The sequence below is a fragment of the Ovis aries genome, chromosome 13 (assembly GCF_016772045.2).
Source record: "Ovis aries strain OAR_USU_Benz2616 breed Rambouillet chromosome 13, ARS-UI_Ramb_v3.0, whole genome shotgun sequence".
NCBI lineage: Eukaryota > Metazoa > Chordata > Mammalia > Artiodactyla > Bovidae > Ovis > Ovis aries.
In genome coordinates, this window is record NC_056066.1 from 72,988,695 (window position 1) to 73,015,880 (window position 27,186).

At 55.0% G+C, this 27,186-nt stretch overlaps 1 protein-coding gene across 3 annotated transcripts; it reads right to left on the reverse strand.

The window, feature by feature from the left end:
* Nucleotides 1-445: 445 nt before the first annotated feature.
* On the reverse strand, nucleotides 446-26,350 carry ADA (adenosine deaminase). Of its 3 annotated transcripts, none has more exons than XM_027977227.2 (12): nucleotides 26,222-26,350; nucleotides 15,487-15,548; nucleotides 9,784-9,906; nucleotides 7,201-7,344; nucleotides 6,352-6,467; nucleotides 5,014-5,141; nucleotides 4,011-4,082; nucleotides 3,813-3,914; nucleotides 3,420-3,484; nucleotides 1,944-2,073; nucleotides 1,228-1,330; nucleotides 446-766 (listed from the first exon to the last, which is right to left on the reverse strand). In XM_027977227.2, the coding sequence occupies exons 1-12, from the start codon at nucleotides 26,252-26,254 to the stop codon at nucleotides 762-764; spliced, it is 1,083 nt and encodes a 360-aa protein (XP_027833028.1). In that variant the 5' UTR covers nucleotides 26,255-26,350; the 3' UTR covers nucleotides 446-761. The 3 variants fall into 3 exon arrangements, with proteins under 3 accessions (XP_027833028.1, XP_027833026.1, XP_042086100.1); XM_027977225.2 differs by having other exon boundaries at nucleotides 446-769; XM_042230166.2 differs by lacking the exons at nucleotides 446-766; nucleotides 1,228-1,330 and adding an exon at nucleotides 1,346-1,560.
* Between the last annotated feature and the right edge of the window lie 836 nt (nucleotides 26,351-27,186).

Consider the following 27,186-nt stretch of genomic DNA (forward strand, 5'->3'; position numbering starts at 1 on the left):
GGGCCGGGCCTTGTCTCCCCAAGGCCACGACTACCTGAGACCCACTGCTGCCCCAGGCTCCCACGTACCTGTGAAGCAGCGGAGAAGATGCTAGGGCTCCAGAGAGCCACCACTCCTCGGCCCAGTATCTAATGAGTCCTCTTCCATCTCACCCTCTCCCACCCCACTTCACAGCCATGGGAACCCAAAAAGGAAAGTTTCCCCCTTAGGACCTAGGGTAGAAGGGGGTTAAGGGTTCAGGGCGCATTTAGGAAACTGACTCTTCGAGAGAAGCTTGGTTTCTTCTGGAAACCTTTCTGTCCTCCCTCTTCCCATTCACAGTCCCCACCAGGCTCTCAGGACACTGCTGCTGGGCAGACTGCCTGCAGCTGGGGTCCCCAAGGCCCCTTCCATTCTCCACAAACCCAAGGCGCCCGCCCAGACCGCAGCGCACACGCCACAGGGCTGCACGGCCCCAGCCATTGTCTTCTTTATTGAGCACCTGATTTTCAGCACAAGTCACCAGAGGAGGAGGAATTCAGATTCAGCCTGCCCCAGGCCCTGATCCCGACCCAGGCACACAAAGGAGAGCCACGGCCCTGCCGAGGTATATGTGTGTACGGAAAGAGGCACGTGGGCTTCATGGTCATTGGTAGATGATTCTGGAAATCACAGTCTCCCAGGAAGGAGTAAAGGTAAGCGTGTTGCTTGACCCTGGAGCTGTGAAGGCTCCATCCACAGGGCCAGGACTCGGAGAGGTAGCCATGACGCCTTCACAGATGCTACTCTGCTTGACAAGTCAGAGAAACAAAAGATTAGGCAACTTGTAGTATCCAGGACATCAAACAAACAAAAAAAAATCACAGGACATCAGAGCCAGAAAGGAACCCCTTTGTACAGATGGGGAGACTGAGGCTTGGAGCAAGGGAGGGCTCTGTCAAGGCCACACAGGAAGGAAGAAGCAGAACAGAGCTGAGATCTGGGCTCAACTCCCTGCCCTTGGCTTTGCGCAGCCCTGGAGATGCCCCAGATTGCTGAGACCTAGAAAGTCTTATCCCCAGACCAGCCTCATGAGAGGCTTATGCAGAACGTAAGCTGGCCTTGTCAGGGGCTACCACCAGCCAGGGGGTCATCACCCAGCCTTGGTAGTGCCCGGGAGAGGAGTGGAGAGCATCCTGCTAGAAGCCCCCGGAAGCCAGACGGGAGCCAGGGCAGGACGCCAGCCCAGCAGGTCCACCAGAAACATACCTGCAGAGGCCAGAGGGGGCATCCCGTAGGCCTCATAGAGCAGATCCAGAAGCTCCTTCTTCTCATCTTCAGGGAGGAAACTGGACTTGGCCGCATTGATGTTCTGGAAGGGCCAGCATGACAGACAGCGTGAAACCAGACGGCACGGAAGGGAGCCCTTGGCAATGCAGTGGCAATCCAGCCTCTTCATTAAACGTGGGCAATGTGTCAAGCTCAGCCTGGGAGCCCTTGTCCAGGCTCACAGGCAGCAGTGCCAGAGCAGAGACTATGAGGGTGTGTGTTCTTAATGCGCCAGGACGTGACACACAGATGCGGGAAGGAGGCTGGAGAAACCTTTGAAGACAGGGCAGAATGTGTGGGGCCAGAGAGACAGTCCTGTGGGGACAGACTGAGGGTATCAGAACCACTGAAATCAAGGGCTCATCCTGGGGTCCAGGAGTGGCCTGCAAACCACATGTAGGATGTAGAGCTGAGCCCCTTTCTGGGGAGATGGCTGACAGCACTGAGGGTCTCTTAGGGCGCTTGAGCCAAGCAAGGGATAGAAAATCCAGTCCCAGGTCAGGATCTCAGCCACAGATGTCTTCTCTGTGGAAGACATCGAACTCCAGGTCTGGCTTGGCCTGGCCTGTTGAGATTCACCCCTAGTTCTCCAGGGGTTCCAGGACCTGCAGGCCACTCACTCGCACAGCCCAGAGTTAAGGCTCACAGCCACTCACCAGTCTCTTAAACTCCTCTTCGGTGAAGCTCATGTCACGCTTGGTCATCTGGTAATCAGTGTCCAGCGTGGACTTGAAGATGAGCGGGTCATCCGTGTTGAGCGAGTAGTTAGCCTGGTCATTTTTGAACCTGGATATGGGGGAGGGGAGCAAGGGAGAAGCACCCCCTGTTACCCATGGACATCCACCCTCCTCTGAGCCTCATGGCACCCTTGGACATGCCTGGAAGATCTCATCATTGTATAGAGGAAGAAAAATTCAGAAAACTCCAGCGACTTGTCTAAGGCCACAAAACCAGCAACTCAAGACTTAAAGCATCCAGCCAGGCTTAGAGCCAGCTAAAGGCAGGAGAGGACCCAAGTAGAAAGGCACTTGGGGTGGGCTAAAAAAGCAACTCCCCCCCCCAACCAGCTACCACCCTCTCTAGCCTTCCCCTTCATAGCCGCCACCCTGAGAGAGTTGTCTGCACCCCCCTCCCCCAGCCATCCTCAGTCCCACTGGGATCTGACTCTTCAGGCCCACCATGGAAACTGTTCTTGGCACCGCCTCTGACCGCCATCTTGTTGAGTCCAGAGGACTTTTCCTAGCTCTTACCTCACCCGACTTGTGTCGCAGAGTTTTACACTGTTGACCTTTCCCCTAGATTCCTCCGACACCGCCACTTGGCTTCTGCCCGTCCCTTCACTGTCACTGTCCTTCTGGGTGTCTCTCCCAAGCTCTCCTGCTTCACCACCTGCTGAGGGCTTCCCTTCCCCTTCAAACACCACATCTGCCTAGACGACTCGAGTCTTCCTCCAGCCCACAGACTGTAAACCCATGTGCCTCCAGGAACTCCACTTGGAAGTCCTATAGGTGCTGCCCACTCCACGTTCCAAAGCAGACTTTGGGCCCCTGTTGTAAATGCAGCCCAAGCTCCCTTCCTTGTCATCATCTTGGCAGACAGACCATCAGTGGTGGCCTGACTGCGGTCACCCAGAGTTCTTGGTGAACTTCTCCTGGGTCAGCTTTGCCCTCCTGAGGCTTCTCCCAGGACAACCTGAAGCGGCGCCAAGGCCATGGGGTGGGACTGGATGGATGGGTAGGGGAACAGACTCTCCAGGGGGAAGTGTCAAGATGGTGCTGGGGGAATGCCCACAGACCACGTGGGCAAGAGAGACTCATCTTCCTCATTGCTAGGAGGCAGAAGCTGGAGTGTGGAAGTTACCTTGTGGGTAACAGGGCATTCTGCTAGAGCTGGATGGGGCTATAGGGCCCCCAGCTCTGCTTTCCAATAGCTGAGTGACCTTGGTCAAGTTACACCACATCCAAGCTTTGGATTCCTCACTTGTCAGAGGATGAGGACAATAATTCCTGCTTCCCAAGCACTGGAAGAGATTCCATACCCGAGAGACCCAGCGGGGCCAGCGCCCGGTGTCTGCACCCACTTCCCACCCTTGGCTTTCCTTGTAACAAAAACTGAGTGGGACCAGGCCTCACCGAACAACTGGGTGCTCCGTGTCAGGCTTCCAGGCGCCAGTGAGGTAGCTGGACCAGGGGCAGACCTGGAAGAGGCGGCAGGTGGCTGGCACGATCCTCCGCATCCCCCCGGGCCACGCTGACCCCCCTTACCCTGGCCCCGGCCAGAGCCACCTGCCCTGGCAGCATTTTTGCCCTGGTCACGCCAGTGACCTTGTAGCTGAGTCCCGCAAACCTGTCAGTCCTGGTTTTCTCCCCAACCCAGCAGCAATTAGGCCTGCGGCCACACCCCCACGGCCCATGACTGCCCCACTGTGGCCCCTGACCACGCCCTGCACCGCTGGCCCCTCCCCGTGCCCCTGGCCCCGCCCCACTTTGCACCGCCTTCCTGTCCTCCCCTCCCCGGCCCCTCACCTCGAAGTGCATGTTTTCCTGCAGCAGCCTGTTGTAAAGGGCGGCATCCTCCAGGGTGTGGTAGCCGTGCCCCAGCCTCTCGGTCTTGAGTGTGTCCACGGCCTGCGGACATGCAGCGTGGAGCCCAGCGCGGGCCTCCGGAGCGGGGGTGTGGGGGGAGCGGGGAGAAGGACCCCTCCACCAACCCGCAACACTCACCTCTTTCACCACCGTGGCTGGGCCCACCTCCCCGGCGTGGACCGTGCGGTGGACGCCGCTCTTCACGGCCTCCTGGAAGGGCAAGGGCAAGGTCAGGGGCGGCCTGGGGTTCTCCCCGTGGGCCTTGCCTTCACCACACCCTGGGGCGGAGTCAGCCTGGCCTGCTTCCAGATAGGGAGGTCCGGGTGGGTTTTGTTTTTGTAACCACATGAAAGTGGTCGCTCTCATTTATTAGACAGTTGTTATGTGTCAGGCACTGTACTTGGTTTGGATAGACTATGGTAACATTCACAGCTGCTCTGATACTTGTCTTACAGGGAGGGGCAAGGGACAAACTCAGGAGTGTCAGGGATCACAACCAATCAGACAGCTAGGAAGTGGGGGCTGAGCTCTGAAGCCAGGCAGACTCCAGAGCTCCTGTTCTCCACCCCAAGCTTCACCTCTTTCGTGGGAAGCACGTCATGAGGCTTTGAGAGGTTGGCTCCATCCAACCCAGTCATCCCAGCAGATGGAACAGGCCCAGAGAAGAGACAGTCTTGCCCAAGGTCACATAGCAGATCATTAGGCACAAAGGCTCCAACACAGGACCCCCAGCATCTAGTGGGGTTTTTCCTTCAGACCAGAGTTCCAATTTCTAGAGCCCTTAGACAGCTTCCCTGGTGACTCAGATGGTAAAGAATCTGCCTGCAATGCAGGATACTGGGGTTCAATCCTTTTGTCCAGAAGATCCCCTGGAGAAGGGAAAGACTACCCACTCCATTACTCTTGCCTGGACAATTCCATGGACAGAGGAGCCTGGCAGGCTACAGTCCATGGGGTTGCAAGAGAGTCAGACACGACTGAGCGACTAACACTTTAGACCCAAGTCAGGAACGCTTGGGAGCCCAGGGGGCCTTGGGATCCCCCGTGGGTGTGGCCACTCCCTGCTGGGGTGGGGATATGCTCCCCGTGTGCGGCTTCCCCCACGCCTGCGGCTCTGTGACCTCCTTTCCCCAGGACCCACCGCGTAGGCCTCCACGTGTCCAGGGAAAAGGCTGCTGCCTTCAATGGTCTCATCTCCGGCCAGGTCAATAGCCACCACAGTCTGCTCTCGGTACTTCTTACACAGCTCTACCACCTCGGGGGACCAGCCTGTGGGCGAGATGCCCGCTGGGCCTCTGGCAACAGCACGGAGGAGAAAGACCTCCCACCCCACGCACCCCTGCCTCCCACCCAAGGCCAGCGCAAGGCAGAGGGCCCCAGGTCCTGTCTTCCAGGCCTGACTCCACAGCCTTCCAGGCCTCAATGTCTTCTCCTCGCAGAGTGGACACCACCTGCTGCGGCACAAGGTCACAGGGATGCTTTTGCCAAGGCCCCGCGGGTGAAACACCGGGGGCAAGGCCTGGGCTCAGTACAGGACAAGTGGCAGTTCTCTCTCTCGATCCCCGACACCCACCTCTACTCAGCAGAGGGGATGGAGGTCCACACAGGTTAACATTTAAACCTAAAACGTAACTCACACTTGTGTTACTAAACGTATTCCTCACTACTACACACTCACAACCAGTGAGGTCATCGTAAAGAATAAACCACCACAGCCTCTGCAATCAGATGGCCCTGGCTTCCGATCCGGGCTTTCTGCTTTGCTGATTGAGCCTCTACCTCAGTTTCGTCATCTGTCGAATGGGGATACATGGTGGTCGAATTTATCGACCATCAATGTCAAATGGTGGTCCTGCCTCCTAGGTCCCTGCGAGGATTAGAGAGAATACAAGCCACTCTGCCCAGGGAGGCCCTGTGGGTTGACATCAGCCCCTCGCTATGGTCTCACTCCTTCTTAGGGCAGAGAATAGGGTGAGTACGGCCACCTCCTGTGACAAGGCATATCTGAGGTCCAAGAGAGGTGATGTGACCTGGCCAGAGTCACCCAGCCTTGGAAGCACAAGCCCTGGAGTTGTGACCGGTGTCAGCCATAGGAAGACCCTTCAGGCCCCGGAGCTCAGACCCTAGTCCCAAGTTCCGCAGCTCTGACAGGAGGGGGCCCAGCCCACAGTCTCCAGGGAGGACTGCGAGCTGATGGGAACCTGCCTTAGGCTTCTCTCTATTGTGCAGGCTCCCTTGGTTTTGAGCCTCCTGCAGGTCACATGGCTCTCAGGCTCCGCCTCCCTGGGGAGCCAAGTCTGTTGCAGGAAGTTCTGCGCCTGCCTGGAAGGAAGTCCCACCACGGTCCAGCTGATGGGCTCAAGGGAGACCATGGGGTTGGGGGCCGTGGTGGGACATAGGGGAGACCAGGTACGACCCCGTGCCCGCCAGGTCACGGCGGTGGCATCAGGCGGGCGGCCGGGGCCGGGGTCACACTCACTGGGCTGGTGGCGCATGCAACACAGGATGGACCGCACCTTCACGCCGAAGTCCCGCTCCCCCTCCTGCAGGCCCTGGCTCACCAGCGACACCACCTCATCCGGGGTGAGGTCCCCTCTGTGTGTGGGGAAGAGAAGGGTGGGTCCAAGGCAAAGGCAGGCATAAAGGACAGAGGCTGGGACGGGTCAGGGAGGAGAGAGAGGAAGGAGGGGTCTTGCAGGAGAAGCCCTAGGCCCCACTAACCCACCGCCTCCACTGAAAGGCTGAGGGAGACGGCCCCAAGGCCTAGGACACCCACTTCCATCCTCCTTGGGTCTGCCTGGGGGCTTTCAGACTGGGAAGTTCTGTCCCAACTAGGGGGTCGTCAGACAGCCCCCTACTCAAGATGCAGAGCTCTGCTAAGCTAAAGTGTTTTGATTCCCATTTGTCCACAAGTATCAGAGTCACGGCTAGAAGGGGGCAAGGTGGTTGAGAGGTACCACGGGGGTCATCCCTGGGGTCTAGGCAGAAGGGGCAAGAATGGGTCACATCACTTCAGCTACCAGGTGAGGATGGGACCCCTAGATGGCATTGGCTAAGCAGGTTCATGTTCCTAGACCACAGGCCTGTGCCCAGGACTAAGGATGGCAAGACACAGCCAAACGTTTTTGCCCAAGGTAAGAACAGGAGCCCAGGTGACGGATGGGAAGCACGTCCCTCAGGGCAGAGACAGGCCCATCATGCTGAGGCTGTGGACCAGCTCAGGATGCAAGATCAAAGTCTTGCTTGGGCCAGGGCTCCCAGTGTGCCCCTCGTCGCGAGCCTGGCCACCCTGCCACGGCCCCAACACAGCCCTCCAGGGGTCACTCACTCAGCCTGGTTCCAGGGGATCGGCTCCACCTTGGAGTTGGCCAGCAGGTGTGGGCTGTAACGCACCTCCACATACGCCACGCCCTCCTTGGCCTTCATCTCCATAAACTCGTAGGCGATCCTTTTGACGGCCTCCCGGCAGCCCCTGGGGAGGGCAGAGAGGGATTCGAGAGCACCCCCCTTGGGTGCTCCAGGAGTGACAAAGCTGCCCCCAACCCATGGCAGACCAAACCCGAGTCGGGTCCCCAATCTCCCATCCCCCAGTCACAAGCTCTGGGCCTCTACCGGAGAAGACCCTAAAAGCCCAGCACATCCTGTCAGCTCTGCTTCCCAACTTGATGCCAATCCTCTCCTCCTCCAGCCGGGTTCGACCACCTCTCCAGCCTCTCTCCATCACCGCATTTGTCCCAGTAGAGCAGCTACTGCGGTCTTTTAAAAATGGAAATCAAGGAACACCACTCTGGGACTTCCCTGGTCCACTGGTTAAGAATCTGCCTAGCAGTTCAGGGAACGCAGGTGCAACTCCTGGTCGGGGAACTAAGATCCCACAGGCTTCCAGGGAACTAAGCTCACGTGCTGCAACTAGAGAGTCCTGCACCAAACTAGAGAGTCCCTGCACCGCAGCTAGAGAGTCCCTGCACCGCAGCTAGAGAGTCCCTGCACCGCAGCTAGAGAGTCCCTGCACCGCAGCTAGAGAGTCGCACCGCAACGAAAGATCTCACATCACACCATGAAAGATCCTGAGTGCCGTAACCAAGACCCGATGCAGCCAAAAATAAGAGTGTCGCTCCTCCACTCTGAACTCTAAGGGCATCCCACCTCATAGAGGAAATCTCAACTCTGAGACCCTGCCCACAAAGCCTACATAATCTGGTCCCTGCCAGCCTCCCTGCTCCTTCCTCGAGGCCTCCAGGGCCTACTTTCCACCTAGCGAACGGCCAAGCTAGTTCGCAGGGCAGGGCCTTCGTGTTTGCAGCTCCCTGGCCTGCAGGCTCTTCCTCGGATCACCCTGTCCTCCCTGCTCGCTCCATTCAGAGCCCGGCTCCAGCCTCACCTCCTCAGGGAGGCCTTCCCTGGCCACTTCATTTTAAAACAGCCCCTCGCCCTTCTCCACCCCTTCCCCTGGGCTTCAGTTTTCTCCCTGCCGCTTATCGCCACCTGACATGACAGATCATGTGGTTTCTTTATTAGCCGATTTTCACCTCCCCAACCTAGAATATAGTCTCCATGAGACAAGGACCCTTCTGTCTTGGCATGGCTACGATCCCTCAGCCAAGGACAGAGTCTAGGACACTGCATCCACTGAAATATTTCTTGAGTGATAGATGTAGGCCAGCAGGGAGGAGAAATAGGAGAAAAGGACACCCAAAGGCAGCAAAAGCAAAACTAGAGGGGGATTGCACCAACGTAAAGAGCTTCTACCCAGCAAAGGAAACCAGCAGTAGAATGACAGGCAACCTACCGAACGGGAGAAAGTGTTTGCAAACCACACACGCGGTAAGGGGCTAATGCCCCGAATGTCGAAGGAATTCCTACAACTCAACAGCAAAGCAAACAACAATACAAAAATTGATTAAAAAAAAAAAAAAAGGCAAAGGGGGACTTCCCTGTTGGTCCAGGGACTAAGATTCTGTGCTCCCAATGCAGGGGGCCCAGGTTCGATCCCTGGACAGGGAACTGGATCCCACGGGCCACAGCTAAGACCAAGCACAGCCAAATAAATAAATAGTTTTAGAAAATAGAGGACCTGAATAGACGTTTGTCAAAAGACATACTAGGGGCCAACAGGTACACGAGAAGGTGCCTGACGTCACTGATCACCAGGGAAATGCAAATCAAAACTGACTTAAGCCTTCACGAAGCTGGGCCTCATCTCTCTTGTGGCCAAGAGACAGGAGCTGGGTAGCAGCACAGGAGAGGAACCTCGGCCTACATGTGAGCTCCGCCAGTCCACGTGTTCCGGTGTGAGGTGTCCAGGGGGAGGCAGCATGTGAGCCACAGCATCTACTGATGTGCCAAGGATGGGGGCCCTGCAGGCCCTCCAGGCTGAGCCCAGAAGCTTCCAGAAAGCAGCCAGCAGCCTTGGCACACATCTTCCTTCCTTCCCCAGCACTCCTCATTCCTGTCCTGCCACTTACCCAGCCAGAGGCTTCTATCCGTCTCGCACACCCTCCTCACTGGTCCTCCAACAGCTTGTCCTCCAGACCGGCCCTTAGGTGCAGCCCTCTGAACTATAGCACACCTTTCCCTCCCAAGGATCCATCCATGCTTCCTCTTCCAGGCAGCCTTCCCTGTCTCCTCCAGCCCCCTCCACCTCTTCCCCCTTTGAGCTCCGGCAGCACTGACTGCCAAGGCCCAATTATCGCCTGCCTTGTGAAACTCTGCTTCATGCCAGTAAGCTCAAGGTGACACCAGGGCGAGAATCTGGGCTTCACCCCTTGCCAGCTGTGTGGTCCAACTTTCCTGAGCCTTCATCTCCTGGAGGGGGTCCAGCTCTCAGGACTGTGAACAGCTACAAAGAGGAAGGCTGGGGGCTGGCAGCATGACAGGATGCTGCCCAGGGCCTGGGGGTGGGAAGACTCACGCAATGGCAGGCATGTAGTAGTCGAACTTGGCCAGGAAGCCTGGGAGGCTAAGTGGCTTGTCCATGCCGATGATGTTCTGTAGCCCCTCTGGTGTGTCAGCAGGGAGGGCGATGCCTCTCTTCCTGGGGACGAAACAATGAGGATGGTGGACAACCCTGGGCAGGACCCTACCAGTTCCTGACAGGGTGCAGGTATCCAGCTCCTCCCATTGGACAGATGGGAAAACTGAGGCCCAGGGCATATAGGACCAGGACCCAAATCCTTCCAGGACCTCCTGTCACTGAAGCCATGGCCAGCCAACAAATCTCAAGGAGGACAACTGGTGTTAAAGCCCATTTAACACATGAACATACACACCCACACACACCCACACCCACACCCACCCACCCACACACACACACACATACACACCGGTGTCTGGGGACATGGAAGATGCAAGGGCGAACTCGAAGTAGAGCCAGCTGATCCTGTGCCAGGTCAGGGGTCATCAGGGGCAAGAACGGCAGCACACAATGCCCGGGGTAGGGTCAGGCGCCGGACTTCCCCACCCCACCCTCCAAGTGGCCAGCACATCAGAGAGGCTGGCCCAGCTCATTGTGCTGGCAGAGCACCAGGGCCTCCCCAGCTCTCTCCCCTCCCTGCCCACAACCCCCCACATGTGGCCACTCAGTACAGGCTGGCTGAGAACAGCCTTTCTGCTCTGGGGCCTCCATTTCTCCGCAGAGCTCCCTGCCTCCTCCCAGCCGGGGCTGCCATTTCCTTCTGCAGGAGATCTTCCCATCCCAGGGATTGAACCCGGGTCTCCCGCATTGTAGGCAGATGCTTTTACCATCTGAGCCAGATGACCTGGCTGTAGGATAAAAGCGACAGGCAAAGAACCCCAGATATTCAAGAGATGCTTCTCCCACGAGGGTCAGGAGATCAAAGGAACCCTAGGAAACAGGCAGAGAAAGCGTAAAAACCTTGAAACGAACAGCCTCAAGGAGAGGAGACAATGCCTCATCCTTGAAATAAGAACACTCCTTTTTAAAAAGGGGACTTTCCAGGAGGAAGAAAGAGCTCTCGGAGATCTAGAAGAATAGGGCAGTGAACACCAGGATGTAACAAAAGGAATGGAAAATAGAATTGAGAAAATCCTCCGGCAAGTAGAACAAAAGACAAGATAAAAAATAGGAGCAAATGATTAAGAAAATTTAAGTGATTCAACCAAGAGGTTTGGCCTCCAGTGACGTGCAGAGCAAGAAGAGAAGACAGAAGGGATGACATTGCCAAAGAGATGGAAAATGGACCGAAGTGTTGCAGTCCTTTTAATAGCTTGTTACTAAAATATTAAAATGTTTCTCTACATAAATACCTGTTCCCTAAGTCCCCCTAAACGTGTCCTCTTCTGCTTCAAGGCGACCCCAGGCCTCATAAGTGTCCTGTGGGTCTCACCAGGGGTCACCCTGGTGCTCAAGCTCTGAGTCAGGCCTCCATCCCTGCCAGGTGTCCCCAGGGAAGATGACGCCCATGGTGTGGTCCTGGCACCAAGGTCAGGTGCTCAGTGCCCCCTTGGCCTTCCCCTGCCGGCCAGCCTACCTCAGTCACCCTCATGAGGCCATCCCCAGTCGCCACGGCCTCTGCAGAGCCCATACCAGTTGTTAGATGCTATATTTGGCATATCTTTCTGGGAGCTGGAGGGTGGAAGACATAGAAGGTAAGGCTACGCCTCCAGCTCCCATATTCCCAAACACAGTGGCCACATTTGCCGCAGGCCCCCTGAACCAATCTGGAGATCCAGAACTTTGGGGTTGGTTTTTTTTTTTTTTGCTACTCCATATGGCATGCAGAATCTTAGTTCCATGACTAGGGATCGAACTTGTGCCCCCTGCATTGGAAGTGAGAGTCTGAACTGCTGGACCACTAGGGAAGTCTCAGATCCAGAGCTTTCCATCTTCTCCCTCTGCACATCACCATCTGAGGGCCCACAGTGTGCTGGGCCCTGGATAGGTAGCCAAGACCAAGGCAGACCCTCGTGTCTGACCACCCGCTTTGTGCCTCCCCCAAGCCCCACCCTCTCCCAGGTGCCACATTTCTGATATGGCTCCTCCTTCCTGGCGCTAGTTAGGGTCAAGACCCCACCTGCCAATGTAGGCGACAGAAGAGACACAGATTTGATTCCTGGATTGGGAAGGTCCCATGGAGGAGGGCATGGAAACCCACTGCAGTATTCTTGCCTGGAGAGTGCCAGGGACAGAGGAGCCTGGCGGGCTACAGTCCATGGGGCCGCAAAAGAATCGGACATGACTGAAGTGACTTAGCATGCACAGCCTCCTCTATCTACCCAGTTGGCTGAACCCAAGTCAGGGGCCTCCCCCAGATGCCATCTCCCTTACTCATCAACAGCTTGTCCCCAAGCCCTAGTTATTTCATCCTAAATATTTCTCCCATTAGTCTCTTCTCCACAACCACCCAAAAGAGATCCTTTTACCTCACAGATAGAGTGACCTGGGAAGGCTTTTTGGAGGAGGTGACCGTTAAGCAAAGATGAGACTGTCCTTCTCCCCTGAGGGAGCAGGAAGAGAGATACAGGCAGGCAGGATCCGAGCCCCGCTAGAGCCCCAGGAAGGAGCAGTGAGAAAATTCCAGGGCAGTGCGGCTACCGTGGCTGCAGATCAGAGTGGGGCCAGTGGTAGATGAGCCAAGGGGCAGGCAGGGCCAGATAGGGGCTTTGTAGGAGCTGGGACCTTATCCTGAAAGCCCTGGGAAGCCACTGAAGGATTCCAAGCAGTGGGGTGACATGCAAAGATGCACTTTTTAGAGAGCTTCTCCTGGCTGGGGTGTGGGGAACGGAGGAAAACCAGGGCAGAGGCCAGAGCTGCTGCAGCGGTCCCCTAGGAGACGGTCCAGCACCTCGCACAGGACTGAGCCTCTGAAAGCTGCTAGACTAAGCTGTGAAGCTCCTCCCCAGGACCCAAGGTTGAGACAAGAAGGGATTGTTCCTAGGTCCCCTGCCACCTGGTGGCTCAAACAGTAAAGAATCCACCTGCAATGCAGGACACCCGGGTTCGATCTCTGGGTCAGGAAGATCCCTGGAGGAGGGCATGGCAACCCACTCCAGTATTCTTGCCTGGAGAATCCCAGGGACAGTGGAGCCTAGAGGGCTGCATATAGTCAGTGGGGTCACAAAGAGTCAGACACGACGACTGAGTGGCTAACACTTTTTCACTTTTCACTTTCCCCTGCCGCCCACAGCCATTCACGGCAGCCAAACCTCTCTCCACCGAGGGCCAAGCCCAGTTCTTAGATGGCTCCCCAGTCAGCCATGACCATACTCTGGTTTTTGCTCAATTCTCCGCCTTCCTTGGTGTTGCGATACACCAAGAGCCAAGAAGATTTCCTCTTCTTGGGCTCCAAAATCACTACAGACAGGGACTGCAGCCATGAAGTCAGAAGACAACTGCTTCTTGGCAGGAAAGCTATGGCACATATAGACAGTGTGTTGAAAAGCAGAGACATTACTCTGCCCACAAAGACCTATATAGTCGAGGCTATGGTCTTCCCAGCGGTCACATATAGTTGTACGAGCTGGACTGAAGGAAAGGCAGAATGCCAAGAATTGATGCCTTCGAACTGTGGTACTGGAGAAGACTCCTGAAAGTCCCTTGGACAGCAAGATCAAACCAGTCAATCTTAAGGGAGATCAACCCTGAATATTCACTGGAAGGACTGATGCCGAAACAGAAGCTCCAGTATTTTGGTCATCTGGTGTAAACAGATGACTCACTGGAAAAGCCCCCAGTGCTGAGAAAGATTGAGGGCAGAAGGAGAAGAGGACATCAGAGGATGAGATGGCTGAACAGCCTCACCGATGCAATAAACACGAAGTGGGGCAAACTCCAGCAGATGGTGAGGGACAGGGAGGCCTGGAGGGCTGCAGTCCATGGGGTTGCAAAGAGCTGGACATGACTGAGCGACTGAACAACAGCAACAACAAGAGCCCAATAAAGAGGATGAACACAGGCTTTGGTGTTCAAAGTCCATCCTCCTCCAGCAGGAACCAAGTCACACTGGGCAGGAGGTGTCCCCCTGAGGACCTCTACATCCTTGTCAGTAAAACACAGATCGTACTTTCTTTTCAAGGTACAGGGAAGAACAAATGAGACTATTTGTGTGTCCAGGGAAAGATGGCAGACTCTCAAGTCTAGTGACCTGGGTTTGAATCCCAGCCCTTATTTGAAGGCTGTGTTATCTTGGGTAAGTTACCCAAATTCTTTGCTTATTAGGTCTGGCACGTTTGAGAAAGCTTGGCATGAACTAACCAAGAAGTAGTAGAAGAGGTCAAGGAGATTAACACAGGCTTTGTAGAACTTCAAGGGCCATGTGTGGATACTGGCTTTGACCCCAAGCAAGTCGGGAGGGTTTGAGCAAGGAAGCGATCCAATTGCACAATGTCCTAAGATGATTGCTCTGACTCCAGTATTGCTGGGGACAGTAGATGGGGGAGGTCAGGGTGGCCACTTGGAGACCAGTCAGGAAGTCATTGCAATAGTTCAATGGCTCAGACCAGGATGGTGACAGGGAGGAGACAGTGGTCAGATTCAGAATGGGCTCATGGCAAAATCGGGAAGGAGATTGAGAAAGAAATTAAAACCCTCAGAGACAAAATAGAATAAGAAGAAACGGGTGAGGGAATTCCCTAATGGTCCAGGAGTTGGGACTCTCTAGTCTCACTGCTGAGGGCCTGGGTCTGACCCTTGGTCAGGGAACTAAGATCCTGCAAGCCACGTGGCATGGGAGCCAAAAAAACAAAACAAAACAGAACAGAACAGGTGAGAACACAATCAACAGAGGCTCAAGTCACAGGGCAGGTAAAAGGCCACTGGATCTGGCTGGGGTGGAGATGTCAGGCCAGACACACCCATGCTTCCCCCTCTCAGCCCCAGCCCACCCCACCTGGGAGGCCTCCAGCATGTTCTGTCCATATCCTAGTCTGACTGACTCCCTGGTCCCCTGACTGCTGACCTCAAGATCAAACTGCGGCTGGATCAAACCCATCAAACCCACACCCCTTCTCTAGAGCCCAAAGAAGCGCCTAGATGGTTCCCAGGATGCCAAGTCGAAGTGGGAAACAGAAAGTCCGACCAGCGGCCCTACAAGGGCTACTCCCTTTCCTCCTCCCTCTACCCTGCCCTGGACACGCTCAGATTCTTGCTCTACTAATGAGCACGATTTGACCCCTTAACGAGTTGCCCATGATTAGATCCCATCTGGGTTCCTGGTTAACCCACCCTAATTGCCTCATTAGGGACCCTGTGTCAACAGCTGGTCCTTGACATTGGGCAAAGGACAGGCAGAGATAAGCCCAGTGGCTTCACCCCACTTAGTCAGAGGCATAGGTTACAATTAATAATAGTAATATCATCACAAAGTGACATTTATGGGGCACTTAGCATGCTTGCCCTCAGCTAAGTATTTTTTGTGCAGTACTTCATCCAAACCTCCAGCTCACTGGGGCAATGGTCAGGGGCATGGACTCAGGATCACACCTGTTTACATCACAACTCACTTCCCCTACCCTGACTTGGTTTCCTTGCCAGTGAGTTGGGGACAATAATATACCCACCTCACAAGTTGTCACAAGATTTCAGTAAGTCAATCCAAACAACATGGAACTCTCCCGAGGCCTCCTGGGGAAGAAGGCCTCTTATCTGTGGACTTACCTGCCATAATATAAGATGGTTTCGGGCTTGATGGCTCCATCCAGGTGGACATGCAGTTCTACCTGCAAGGGCGCAGAGGGAAAAGAGAAAAAACAGACACCCATAAACTGGAGAACCCTGTGGACAGAGGAGCCTGGTGGGGCTACAGTCCGTGTGGTTGCCAAGAGTTGGACATGACTGAAGCGACTTGGAACGCGACATTGTGTTTGTTTCAGGCGGACAGCAAAGGGACTCAGCCATATATATACATGTATCCATTCTCCCCTTGCGTTCCAAGTTGCTTCCCCACAGGGAAGACCAGGCCAGAATACTGGAGTGGGTTGCCCTGCCCTCCTCCAGGGGATCTTCCTGACTCAGGGGTTGAACCAGAGTCTCTAATGTACCCTGCGTTGGCAGGTGGGTTCTTTACCACTAGCACCACCTGGGAAGCCCTAATTGGCTACACTCCAATATTAAATAAGGTTTTTGTTTTTTCTTAAAAGATCTTCCCACAACTCCAGAAAGGGCACTAGCTACTTGGCTACCTTGGTGATACTCTTCCATATGCTCATCCCCACCAACGACACTCAGGACACAAAGCTAAAAGCTTACGGACAGGGACTTGGGGGCCAGCTCATCAGACTGGACTCCCAGCTCTGCCTCTTCTCTGCCTGTGCGATCTTAGACAAGACAATTGAGCTCTCCACCTGTTTCCTCAACAGCCAAAAATATTGTCTCCTTGTCCAAGAACAATTTAAGGATTTTAAAAGGTGGCAAGTTCAGCCCATGAGCAAGAGCCCCTGCCTCTCAGCCAGGGTCCTTCACACAGACTGTTAAGAAAAGCAGAGCAGGTGCTGGGAAACGGTGGGGAAGCAACTACCATCTCTCTGCTCCAGGTCATGGAAGAGCTTTTCTCCAGCCAGAGAGAGACTCAGACCATTTTTAATAAACATCTCTACCAGGGTGGGGCCTTCTCTGGATCTTGGGAGTCCAGACAAGAAGTGGCCACCCTGGCTGGGGAAGGAGTAGCCAGGGACCCACTGGCCCAAGGGCATCCCAGGAGCACCCACATGAGCTGCCTCCTGTGCAGGAAACCCAGCCTGGGGCCCCCAGGGGGCCAGCAGGGCCAGGGGCACCAAGCCCCCCATCAGCAGGATATCAGAATAATCAGATCTCTCCGGAAGTCATTCAACCGGCAAAGAACCAACTCTGTCACAGATTCTGCATCCAGTGAGTTGTTGGATTCCCTGACAAGATGAATTGAATGCCCACTTAGCCAAAAGTGGATTGGATTCTCAAAAAGTACTCTGCACTGGGAACACTGAAGGGCGGGGAACTGCCAACCAGCTGTTCGACCTTGGACAGGTGACCTCACCTCTCTGAGCCTCCAGTTTCTTTCTTTTTTTAAGTCTTTATTGAATTTGTCACAATATTGCCTCTCTTTTATGTTTTGGGTTTTTTTTTTTTTTTTTTTTTTGTCCACAAGGCAAGTGGGATCTCAGCTCCCTGATCAGGGATCCAACCCACACTCCCTGCATTGAAGGAGTCCTGGTCCCATGAGGCTTACAGTCCAGCAAGAGAGAGAGAAGTTAAGTAAATGTTACACTGGTGGAATGCACAGTCACAAGCCAAGTCAGCTCCTGGGAGGCATGAACGCAGACCTACCAAAGAGGTAACGAACAAAAGAACTCACTCAGCTAGAGGGCCGACGATGGTTTCCCAGAGAAAGCAGAGGCTGAGCAAAGAGCTAAGGATTTCCTAAAGGAAATCAACCCTAAATATTCACTGGAAGGACTGATGCTGAAGCTCCAATACTCTGACCACCTGATGCAAAGAGCTGACTCACTGAAAAAGACCCTGATGCTTGGAAAGACTGAGGGCAGGAGAAGATGGGGGCGATAGAGGATGAGATGTTTGGATGGCATCACTGAGTCAATGGACATGAGTTTGAGCAAACTCTGGGAGATGGTGAAGGACAAGGAAGCATCGTGCGCTACAGTTCATGGGGTATCAAAGAGTCGGACACGACTTAGTGACTGAACAACAACAGGCAAAAGCAGGGGAGAGAGGGAAGGCTGGAAGAGCATCTAGACAGAGGGAACAGCAGGTATGAAGGCCATGTGGTGGGAGAACATGGTGTGAGAAGGACTGAACACAGGTCCAGAGAGGGGAGCACTGGTGGGACTGGAGAGGCTGTAGGGGCACCAGGAGGATTGGGTTCTGACCTGAGAGCAACAGAGACATGGGTTTGATGCTGAAGAGGACAATGCATAGCTAGAGACCGCTGTAGTCAAGTGTCTGAATGATGGTGGTGTCTCAGACTGGGATGGTGAGGCCGACATGCCAGGTGGACAGAAACGGGTGTCAAGGAGGATGTTTCAGGTCAGGCCTGGGTGAGAAGCGATTCTGACACTGAGATAGACAGCCCAGGAAGAGGATCAAGCTCTGAGCAGGGAGGAGGCGTAGAGGCGTGGGGAGAGAAGCACAGTCAGTGTGATCTTGGGTATGTGAAGCTGGGACACCGCTGAGACCTCCACGTGCATGGGGACTGAGCCAGTGGCTGTGCAGGTCTGGAGCTCCCTGAGAGATCCAGGCTGGAAATGTGAGTAGGAATACAGAGGCTGTGGTCTTGAATGAGCTCCCTCAGGGAGGAAACATAGAGGAAAGAGCAGGAAAGGAAGCCTGGGCGAGCACCAGTGCCCAGTGGCTTACAGAAGCGTGTGAGCCTAGAGAAGAGCTGCCAGAGAGATGGAAGAAGGGGAGCCAGGAGCGTGCAGGCTGCAGAAGGCGAGAGGATTTCAACAGGGAGGAGTCCCCTCCCCACTCCCCTGCGGCTGGTGCAGGGGGCTGAATGGTGAGCCCCCCAAAAGACAGCTATATCCTAATCCCCAGAACACAGACTTCTGTACAGGGCAAACAATGGGATGAAAAATCTTGAGGAGTTTTTTTCTGGAATATCTGGGTGGGCCCTATACCCAATACCCTTTTCCCTCATGAGGGAGGCAGAGGATTTTGAAAGACACACAGGCAAGGAAGCAGCATTAGGACCACGGCAACACATGAAAGTGAGGCGACCGCAAGCCGAGGGACACCTGGAGCCCTCAGAAGCTGAAGAGCTGGCCAGTGGCTATGAGAAGGTAGGAGAGGGTCCCTCTGAGAAGGAGGAAATAGAGGAAGAGTCAGCAGGGGAAAGGGACAAGGAAGGAGAGCTATCAGCTCCAGGCAGAGGGACGTGTGGGCATTATGTGTCTGAAGCAGGCGGTGAGAGATGAGGCCAGAGAGAGAGTTAGGCGGATGGAGGGCAGGGAGATCTCACAGGTCACAGGAAAGGGTGATCTGCTGCAGGGTTTCCCACAGGGGGAGTCACCTTGTAAAAGCTTCCTCTGGCTGCTGTGTGGAAAGCAGGCTGAAGGAAGTCAGACCAGAAGGCAGAGACCTGAGGGTGCGGTCCAGCTGCGAGATGAGCCCCACAGGGAAGACCTGCCACAGCGCCAGACACAGTACATGTTCAGGGAGCAGGAACTGCCTGGTTCCCTGGAAAGGAGGCCTCAGGGAGCCCGCAGGATACGGGTGGCAAGGGCGCCCAGAGGGAGGGAAAGCAGAGCCTGCCTCTTGCGCCCAACCTCCCCCACCATTGCCCCCCACACACTCCCTCCCCTGTGCTCTTCAGGGCCTCCTGGGAAGCTGCCCAGACACGTTTCAGGGGAGGAACAGAGGCCAGGAACTGCCTGCACTGGCGGTCCACGCTCAGATAGGCCTCCCACTACACTTTCTGGAAAACAAATGACCCATGGAGAAAGCTGTCAGCCTACCCCAGATGACAAGCAGGCACAAGCTCAGATATGGCAGTGGGTGGGTGAGGGGGCACCCTGCTCTGTCAGCCCCCTTCAGGGGAAAGAAATAGCAGTGACTTCCAATTTACCATCTCCTATGTTCTGGACCATCTATATGCATCATTTTGTATCATCCTTGCTGGGAAAGATTGAAGGCGGGAGGAGAAGGGGACGACAGAGGATGAGATGGTTAGATGGCATCACCAACTTGATGCACTTGAGTCTGAGTAAGCTTCGGGAGCTGCAGATGGGACAGGGAGGCCTGGCGTGCTGCATGCCACGGAGTCTCAAAGAGTCAGACACAACTAAGCGACTGAACTGAACTGAATATCATCCTTACAACCAGGGAAGTAGGGACTTGACTCCCATTTTACGCATGAGGAAACAGGCTCACAAAAGCATCCAAGGATGCAGAGGCAGTGATGGAGTTAGGATTTGTACTACCCAGGTCTGAACTGAGCTCCTGCTCTACCGTCTCTGCAGGCCTAACCTCAGATGTAAGGAGCTGCTTACTGTTATCAGACCCTTTATTTCCTTTCATCTTTGCCCCTAGGCAAGCTCCTTGGGGAACACCCTAGCCCCATGATGCAGATGGGGAAATGGACTTGCCAAGCTGAGCTCAGAGAAATTCAAGAACCTGCCGGGTTACCCAGACCAACAGGGGCAGAGCTGGGGCAGAACCCGAGCCCCTCCACCTCTAACCCAAGTCCTGCCCACCGGCCATACTACCTCCCTAGAACTTGCAGCACACCTACACTAGGCCTTCTGAGTGCTGGGGGGGGGGGACCTCAACCCCCACCCCCTGCAGTCACTTTCCACGAGGCTGACTCACAGCGAGCATCTGATAGAACTGCAGGAAATCCTCCAGGTCTGAACAGGAAACATCCCCAGTTACCAAAAAATATTTACTAAGTCCCCCCACCCCCAGGTGCCAGGCACTGTGGGGAACACAGGGAATCTGTGCTCTCAGGAGATACCAGGCAGGCAGGTGAGGCCCAGGAAGGAATATGCACTCCCCAAGGTCCCTGGTGACTCAGTGGTAGAGAACCCGCCTGCCAGTGGAGGAGACCTGGGTTTGATCCCTGGGTTGTGAAGGTCCCCTGGAAGGGAATGGCTACCCACTCCAGTATTTTTGTCCAGAGAATCCCATGGACCAAGGAGCCTGGGGGGCTATATAGTCCATAGGATCGCAAGGAGTCAGACATGACTTAGCGACTAAACAACAACAACAAAGGTCAGTCACACAAGGTGTCAGTGCAGGGCCAGGACGAGGACCCAGGACTTGAACTCTAGCACCAGATACTCCCAGATCAGAGGTAGACTCTGTCTACCCTCAAGGCACAGCTGAACCAGACTACTTCTCCCCAGCACTCCCCGCCCCAACTCACCAAACAAACTCATTTTGTTTTCATCTCCCTGACTTTTATTTTTATCTATTTATTTAACGTTGTAGACCACACTGTGCAGCATGTGGGATCTTAGTTCCTCAACCAGGAATCGAACCCCTGCCCCCTGCATTGGGAGGTCAGAGTCTTAACCACTGGGACCACCAGGGAAGTCCCCATCCCGCTGACTTTTTCAGTTCATTTACTTATCATGCCTGTGTCCCTGACTGTCAGTTCCCTTAAAGCGGGGACTCTGTGCCATCCTGCTGTGCCCCCAGTGCCTAAGACAGAGCCCCGCACAGCAGGAGGTGCCCAGGAGGTGCTAAACAACTGATTGTTTTCTCCTCTCCCTGTCCTGGGTCAGCAGTGCTGTGTCCTCTCTCTGCAGCAAGGAAGGGCTGACCTACCCACCTTGGGCCTGGCAGAGAACCCAGATGGGGCAGAGTAGCCAGGGTGGCTTGACCAGCCCCCAGGACCTGGGCACTGCAGTCAGAACCAGGAGCCACAGGTGCCCGTGATCCTTCTTAGCCCCACTCTCGGCACTGAGTTGGGCAACACCAGGGGTCAGTGCCCTCATGCCACCACAGCCTCTCAGCCAACTTTTGGGGTGATGTCAGGAGACAGAGCAGCCTCAGGGCTGCCATTGTTTCAACCACACCTCCTCCAAGAAGCCCTCTGGGCTCAGCCCCATCTGCACCTGTAGCTCCGAGGTACAGAGCAAAAAGGGCCATCCCTCAGTGCCTCCGGCTGCCTCAGGGCCCAGCTGAGCTCCCTGGGCCTCTGTGAGCTTCCCCAGGGGGTTTCACAGATGGCAAGGTGTCTCCTCAGCCAGGGGCCAAGTCAACCTATAGGGCAACAGCCTAGGAACTCAAAAAGGTTACCCCCATTTTATAGAAAAGAAGACTGAGCCTCCGTGAGATTTCATAACTTGCCCTAGGGCACAGTCTAATGAGTGCCATGCCCGGAAGCTGTTTTGATTCTAAAGAGGGAGGTCGTAACCACCACATCACACTCTGTTCATCCTGCATATCCGTGCTGAGTCAGTGCTGGTCAAATCTAAACAGGATGATTAATAACCATGATGAGGGTGATCAATAGCAGCTAGCATCGGCCTGCCCGCTCACCCAGGGCTGCATTGGTGTTTTATGTAGGGTGGATACAAATATGATTTCCGTTTTAAAGATGGGGAAACTGAGGCACAGAGAAGCAACTCCCTTGAGAACCCCAGAGACTGTCTCTCCCCTGACCTTGCTCCTCTGGGGCCTCAGAACCTAGAGGGTGAGATGGCCCCCAACCCTCTATAAATATAGGCTTGAGCCTCACCTTGGCTACCCTGGCCTATTCTCCCCTGTCCAAATCCAGGCCACAGTCCTACCCTTCTCCAGCCCAGGGGCATCCCCCAGGTCCACAGGGCAGGTGGACAAGCTTCTTCCAGCTCCCAGGGGCCCTTCCCATGCAGGCCATTCTCACCCTGAGGTCAGACGTAGAATCGGGAAGCTGTCTGCCCTGTCTGCCCTGTCACGCCTCGCTGTGTGACCCTGGACACCGCACCTCCCCTCTCTGGCCCTTGCTTCTTCCTCTGTGAAACACAGGGCTTGAAGGAAACCCAATCTCTCTCTTCCCCTCCCTCCCAACTGCCACGTGCATTGTAAAGGGTAAGGCTGGAGGGCTCTTCCTGGCCAGGCTGCATTTTTCTTTTAACAGGTGGCTCTAGTAACAGCAAAGCCCCAAAAGCCCACAGCAGTGCTAACCCAGTGGGCTTTGTGGCCGGAAGACAAGAGGCGAGAGTGAGAGCTGCAGGTGCAGGCGGAGAGGCCGCCGCAGCTCCCACCGCGCTCCCCAGGGAGGAAATGCACCCCTGAGGACCTGCCCGCCAGCCGGGTGCTTCACAGGCCCCAGTCAGCATCCATTTTCCCCCAAGAACTGTGTGTGACCCTGGCTTTATCAGCCCACTTTACAGAGAAGGAAACTGGGGCTCAGGGAACTGTCCACCCGAGCCCTTGAAGCTGCTAAGCGGTGAGGCAAGGATCCCTGCTCAGTCTCTCTGAAGCCCACAGCCACCTTGATTCTAACTCCGCCCCTGCCCCCACAAAGTGGGGTATAAATATGCAAAGCAGTTAACAGCAGCTACCTCGGTCTTGGGTAGGTCTGGGTCCACATCCAGCTCTGCTGTTTTCTGGCCATGTGACTTTGACAAGTTCCTTCTCTGAGCCTCAGTCTCCTTATATGTATATGAAGATATTAACAGGACTGTTTTTTTTTTAATTTTTGCAGCATATGTGTCTGCATTTCCCTGACCAGGGATCCAAGCTGCGCCCCCTGCATTGGAAAGTAGAATCTTAACCACTGGATCACCGGGGAAGTCCCACAATAGGACTTACTTTAAAGGACTGCTGTGAGCATTAAATGAGTTAATATACACAAAGCAGTTAGAACAGTGCCTGAAACAGAGTGAACATTGAAATAAGAGAAAGAAAAGAGTACGTTAGACATTGAGCTTCAATACTCTGCATGAACAGGGGGGCCTGGCTGTTGCAACTTGGACCAGCCTACAGCTTCAAGGCTGTCAGATTTTGCGTAGCATTGAACAAGCTACTTCACCTGTCACGCCTTAGTTTCATCATCTGTAAAAGGGGACGAAAACATCCACTTTGTCAAGCTGTCCAGAGGATTCTGTGAGATAAATCACCCAGGTGCCTGGTACCCACAAACACTCAAATGGCCACATCGTTACTTTTATTACAGTGACAGCCGTGTGACCACCATTGCCCTCCATGACACTGAACTCCTGAGGGCCGTGAGATTTTCCAGCCTTGCCTCCTGTGGAAACAGACTGATAAGGGCCCCCCCTCCACCTGCCTTTGCACCTCCTCCAGTGCCCAGCAGGTGTTCAGGAAGTTTTTTGTTGGAATAACATAATCAGAGCAGGTAGGCAGCTGCCTAGGGTTTTGCTACTCAAAGTGTGGTCCTTGGCCCAGCAGCATTAGCACCTCCTGGGAGCTTTTTTGGAGCTCAGCATCTCAGGCCCCAAACCCAGATCTCCTGATTCAGAGTCTGAACACTAGCAAGTGTCAGGTGATGTGAATACACATGAAAATTTGGAAGACAAGGCCTTGCTTTGCCTTCTCAAAGTTGGCCGGTCCTGAGAAACCAAAGAACCCAGCAGCGGCTTCTGTCCCAGAGAGGCCCACACCTGGGGCACCACTCCCCCCAGTGGCTTCTGCAGAGGCAGTTCAGGAAAGCTGGCTAGGGCACGGAATTTTTGAAGCCAGCCCACCCTGGGCTCTAACCCCAGCATCACCACATCCTAGCTATGTGATCATGAAAAGTGAAAGTGAAGTCGCTCAGCCATATCCGACTGTTTGAGACCCGTGGACTGTATAGGCCTCATTAATTTCTGTGTCTCTCTGTTCATCTGTAAAATGAGACAATACCAGCTACCACCCAGAGTCACTGCTAGGATCAAGTAAATTAATGAAGGGTAGTATATTCAGAATGGTGCCTGGCACAGAGCAATAATTCAACTCAATATGTTCTAGCTATTAATTCTAGTGGTTCCCCATCTCACACACGGGAAGGCAGGGAGTTGGCTCTGGTCACAATGGCTGAGATCCACACTCCTGGCGTCACTGACCAGCTCAGACACACTCCCTCCTCTCAATAATACAAAATGTATCGCATCTCACGTACGTAGTAGGTGACACTCTATCTTCCCTCTCAAGCACTGCCTTTTAATCTTTGGACACCTCCATTACAGGTGGAGCCCATTTCCCAGCTACAGAAACTGAGGCCCAGAGAGGGGAAATGGCCTGCCAGCTTGAAGCAGAGAGGATTGGGAGAGGCCCAAATAATGGGCATGATAATAGTCCCTCCCTTACAGGCTGTTACAGAGGTATTGAAGGTGTTGGTGCATATAGCAAGTTCTACAGAAGGGTCATCTGTTATCTCTCTCCATAACCCCCATTTCACTCCCAGTCAAGAAGGTTTGTCTTCTGCCTTGCGATGCCTGCAATGCGGGAGACCCAGGTTTGATCCCTGGGTTGGGGAGATCTCCTGGAGAAGGAAACAGCAGCCCACTCCAGTACTCTTGCCTGGAAAATCCCACAGCCGGAGGAGCCTGGTAGGCTACAGTCCATGGGGTCGCAAAGAGTCGGACATGACTGAGCAACTTCACTTTTGCGATGCATATTAGGGTAAGATGGCTCCCCAGCCCAAAGGCAGGGGGACTCCCAAAGCATTGAAAACAGGGAATTCCCTGGCAGTCCAGTGGTTTGGCCCCATGCTTTCACCAAGATCCTGCCAGGGGACTTCCCTGGGGGTCCAGTGGTTAAGACAATGCACTCCACTGCAGGAGGCATGGGCTCCATCCCTGATCAGGGAACTAAGACCCAGCATGCTGCGTGCAGAGCCAAAAAAATAAATGTACAAAAGCAGCGGGGGAGCCTCCAAAGGAACAAAACACTGATGATAGGACATGGGGCATCCAGGTGAGCTGCGAAGGAGGCATGCGGATGGCAGACGTTCAGCCCCAGTGCCTGTAACATCTGGCAGGGAGCAGCAGAGGCATTTGCCCTCTGGTGGGGGCATCGGAAGTGGGGACCAGGCCTTACCTCGTCAGAGTCCCCCTTCCCCTTCTCCCCTACACCCAGGATTCTCACCCATGCTTTAGCGATACCTGCCATCGTCACTCACACCTGTTTCTCAGAGAGGCAAGTTGAGGCTGATTGCAGCTCGCTCCTTCCTCTGACCCCACCCAACCCATCTCAAACCCTACGAGCTGATTCACTCTGCTGGACAGGCTCCTGGGCTCCTTTCGCTGGAGGCTCTCAGTGCTCCCAAGCCTGCCAAGTGGGCCTGGACCCTCCCTGACCCCACCATTCCCAAGACACCACAGCTGGTGGGAGAAGGGACAAGGAATTTATCCCTTGGTGGCTAGTGGCCATGACTCGGCCCTGAGTGAACTCTATGGGGGCCCAAGGCCTAAGGCCCATCCAGCCCCTCTAAAGTGGGGAGAGGGCTTCCCTGCTCCCCTCCCTCCCCTTTCTGGCATGGCCCACTGCTCTCACAGGCACATCCACAAACCAGGGTTCCTTGGTGCTCACAAAATAGCCATAGCGTTGGAGTATAAAGCTGCTTCCATTCACCCTGCACTCATGCGTTGTTCACACTAGGTGCCTGTGGGTGTAGATACAGGGGCCCATTTGACAGCCAAGGTTCAGAGAGGTTAAGCCACCTGCCTAGACTGCTCAGCACAGGCATTGCTAGGATACCCATTTGACAGACAGTGAAACTGAGACCCAGATGGGCCAAATCAGAGGCAGAAGCAGAACTTGGAGGCCAGCCAGGGGCGCCTCCAGGTTCAGGACCCTTCCTGTCTCACTGTCTCTCATTAACCGTCCTGGAGGCGGGCAAGGACCTGAGCTGAGGGAAGAACGCGCCTGCAGCTGCCCCATTTGCTCCCGGGGCAGTGGACGCCCCCAAGCCCTCCAGCCAGACCAGGAGCCGGACCCCGGAACCCGAGCCCCCGCCCGCGCTCACTTTGGGCTTGTCGAAAGCTGGCGTCTGGGCCATGGTGCCAAGCGTGCGCCCCAGCGCTGCTCGCTCTGCCGAAGGAAGATCGGTGGTCCCCGATGGGTCGATGGCCGGTCCGCTTCTCCGGGGGCCCGCAGTGACCGCGGCCCGCCACGCTCCTCTTAACGGGGCCCAGCCCCGCCCCCGCCGTCCGGGCCCCGCCCCCGCCCCCGCCCCCTCGCCGGAGCCCCCGCCCCCGCCCCTCCCCATCGACCGGCGCGCTGCGCATTTCCTGGAATTCTTGCCGCGCGGGATGGACAAACCCGAGTCCCCTCGGAGCCTTGGCCTGCCCCATGTCCCTGGCCCGGGACCCCGGGTTGGAGCCACCTGTGGGCTCACACTCCAGCCGCCTGGCCGGGCTCTGCGCCGGCCTGGTCCCTCCTGCAGGGTCACACTACTGCCTGGGCGCCTGCATGTGCCAGGCCCCAGCTGGAAACTGGGAAATCTGTGCGCTTCACAAACTTCATGGGGCTCGCACTCTACCGGACAAGACATAACGCTCATCGCAGAATCACACAACAGAAATGTATAATCCAGAAGCTTTAACGGGGACCAGTCGTGGCCGGCAGCTGGGGGAAGGCTTCGCTGGGGATCTTAAGGAATTTATCAAGTGAAGGGGATTGGGGTGGGTAGGGGTGGAATGGAAGAGGGCAGCCCGGGTGGAGAGGGTCTTCTGTGTTGGAGACCCCAGGGAGCTGAGGAATGAAAAGAGGAGGGGGCACACAGCAAATTCTCTCCTAGGCATTTATCCTTGAGAAACGACCCACGGTGCAGCCGGAGAGCGCCTACAAGAATGTTCCCACGGTGCTGTCTCTAATAGCAAAAACATTCCAAACACCCAGCTGCCCATCCCCAGGGGGGTGGGCAAATAAACTGGGATATTCACACCATGGACTATTATACAGCAGTGAAATTGAATGAACTTCAGACAA

Bases quoted from the DNA above. Each gene is read 5' to 3' on its own strand.
- ADA (XM_042230166.2), bottom strand. From the start codon at position 26,254: ATGGCCCAGACGCCAGCTTTCGACAAGCCCAAA. The intron at 7,345-9,783 runs GTGAGTCTTCCC...TGCCCTCCCCAG, and splicing joins TACTACATGCCTGCCATTGC to GGGCTGCCGGGAGGCCGTCA. The intron at 5,142-6,351 runs GTGAGTGTGACC...TCTCGCCCACAG, and splicing joins TTGCATGCGCCACCAGCCCA to GCTGGTCCCCCGAGGTGGTA.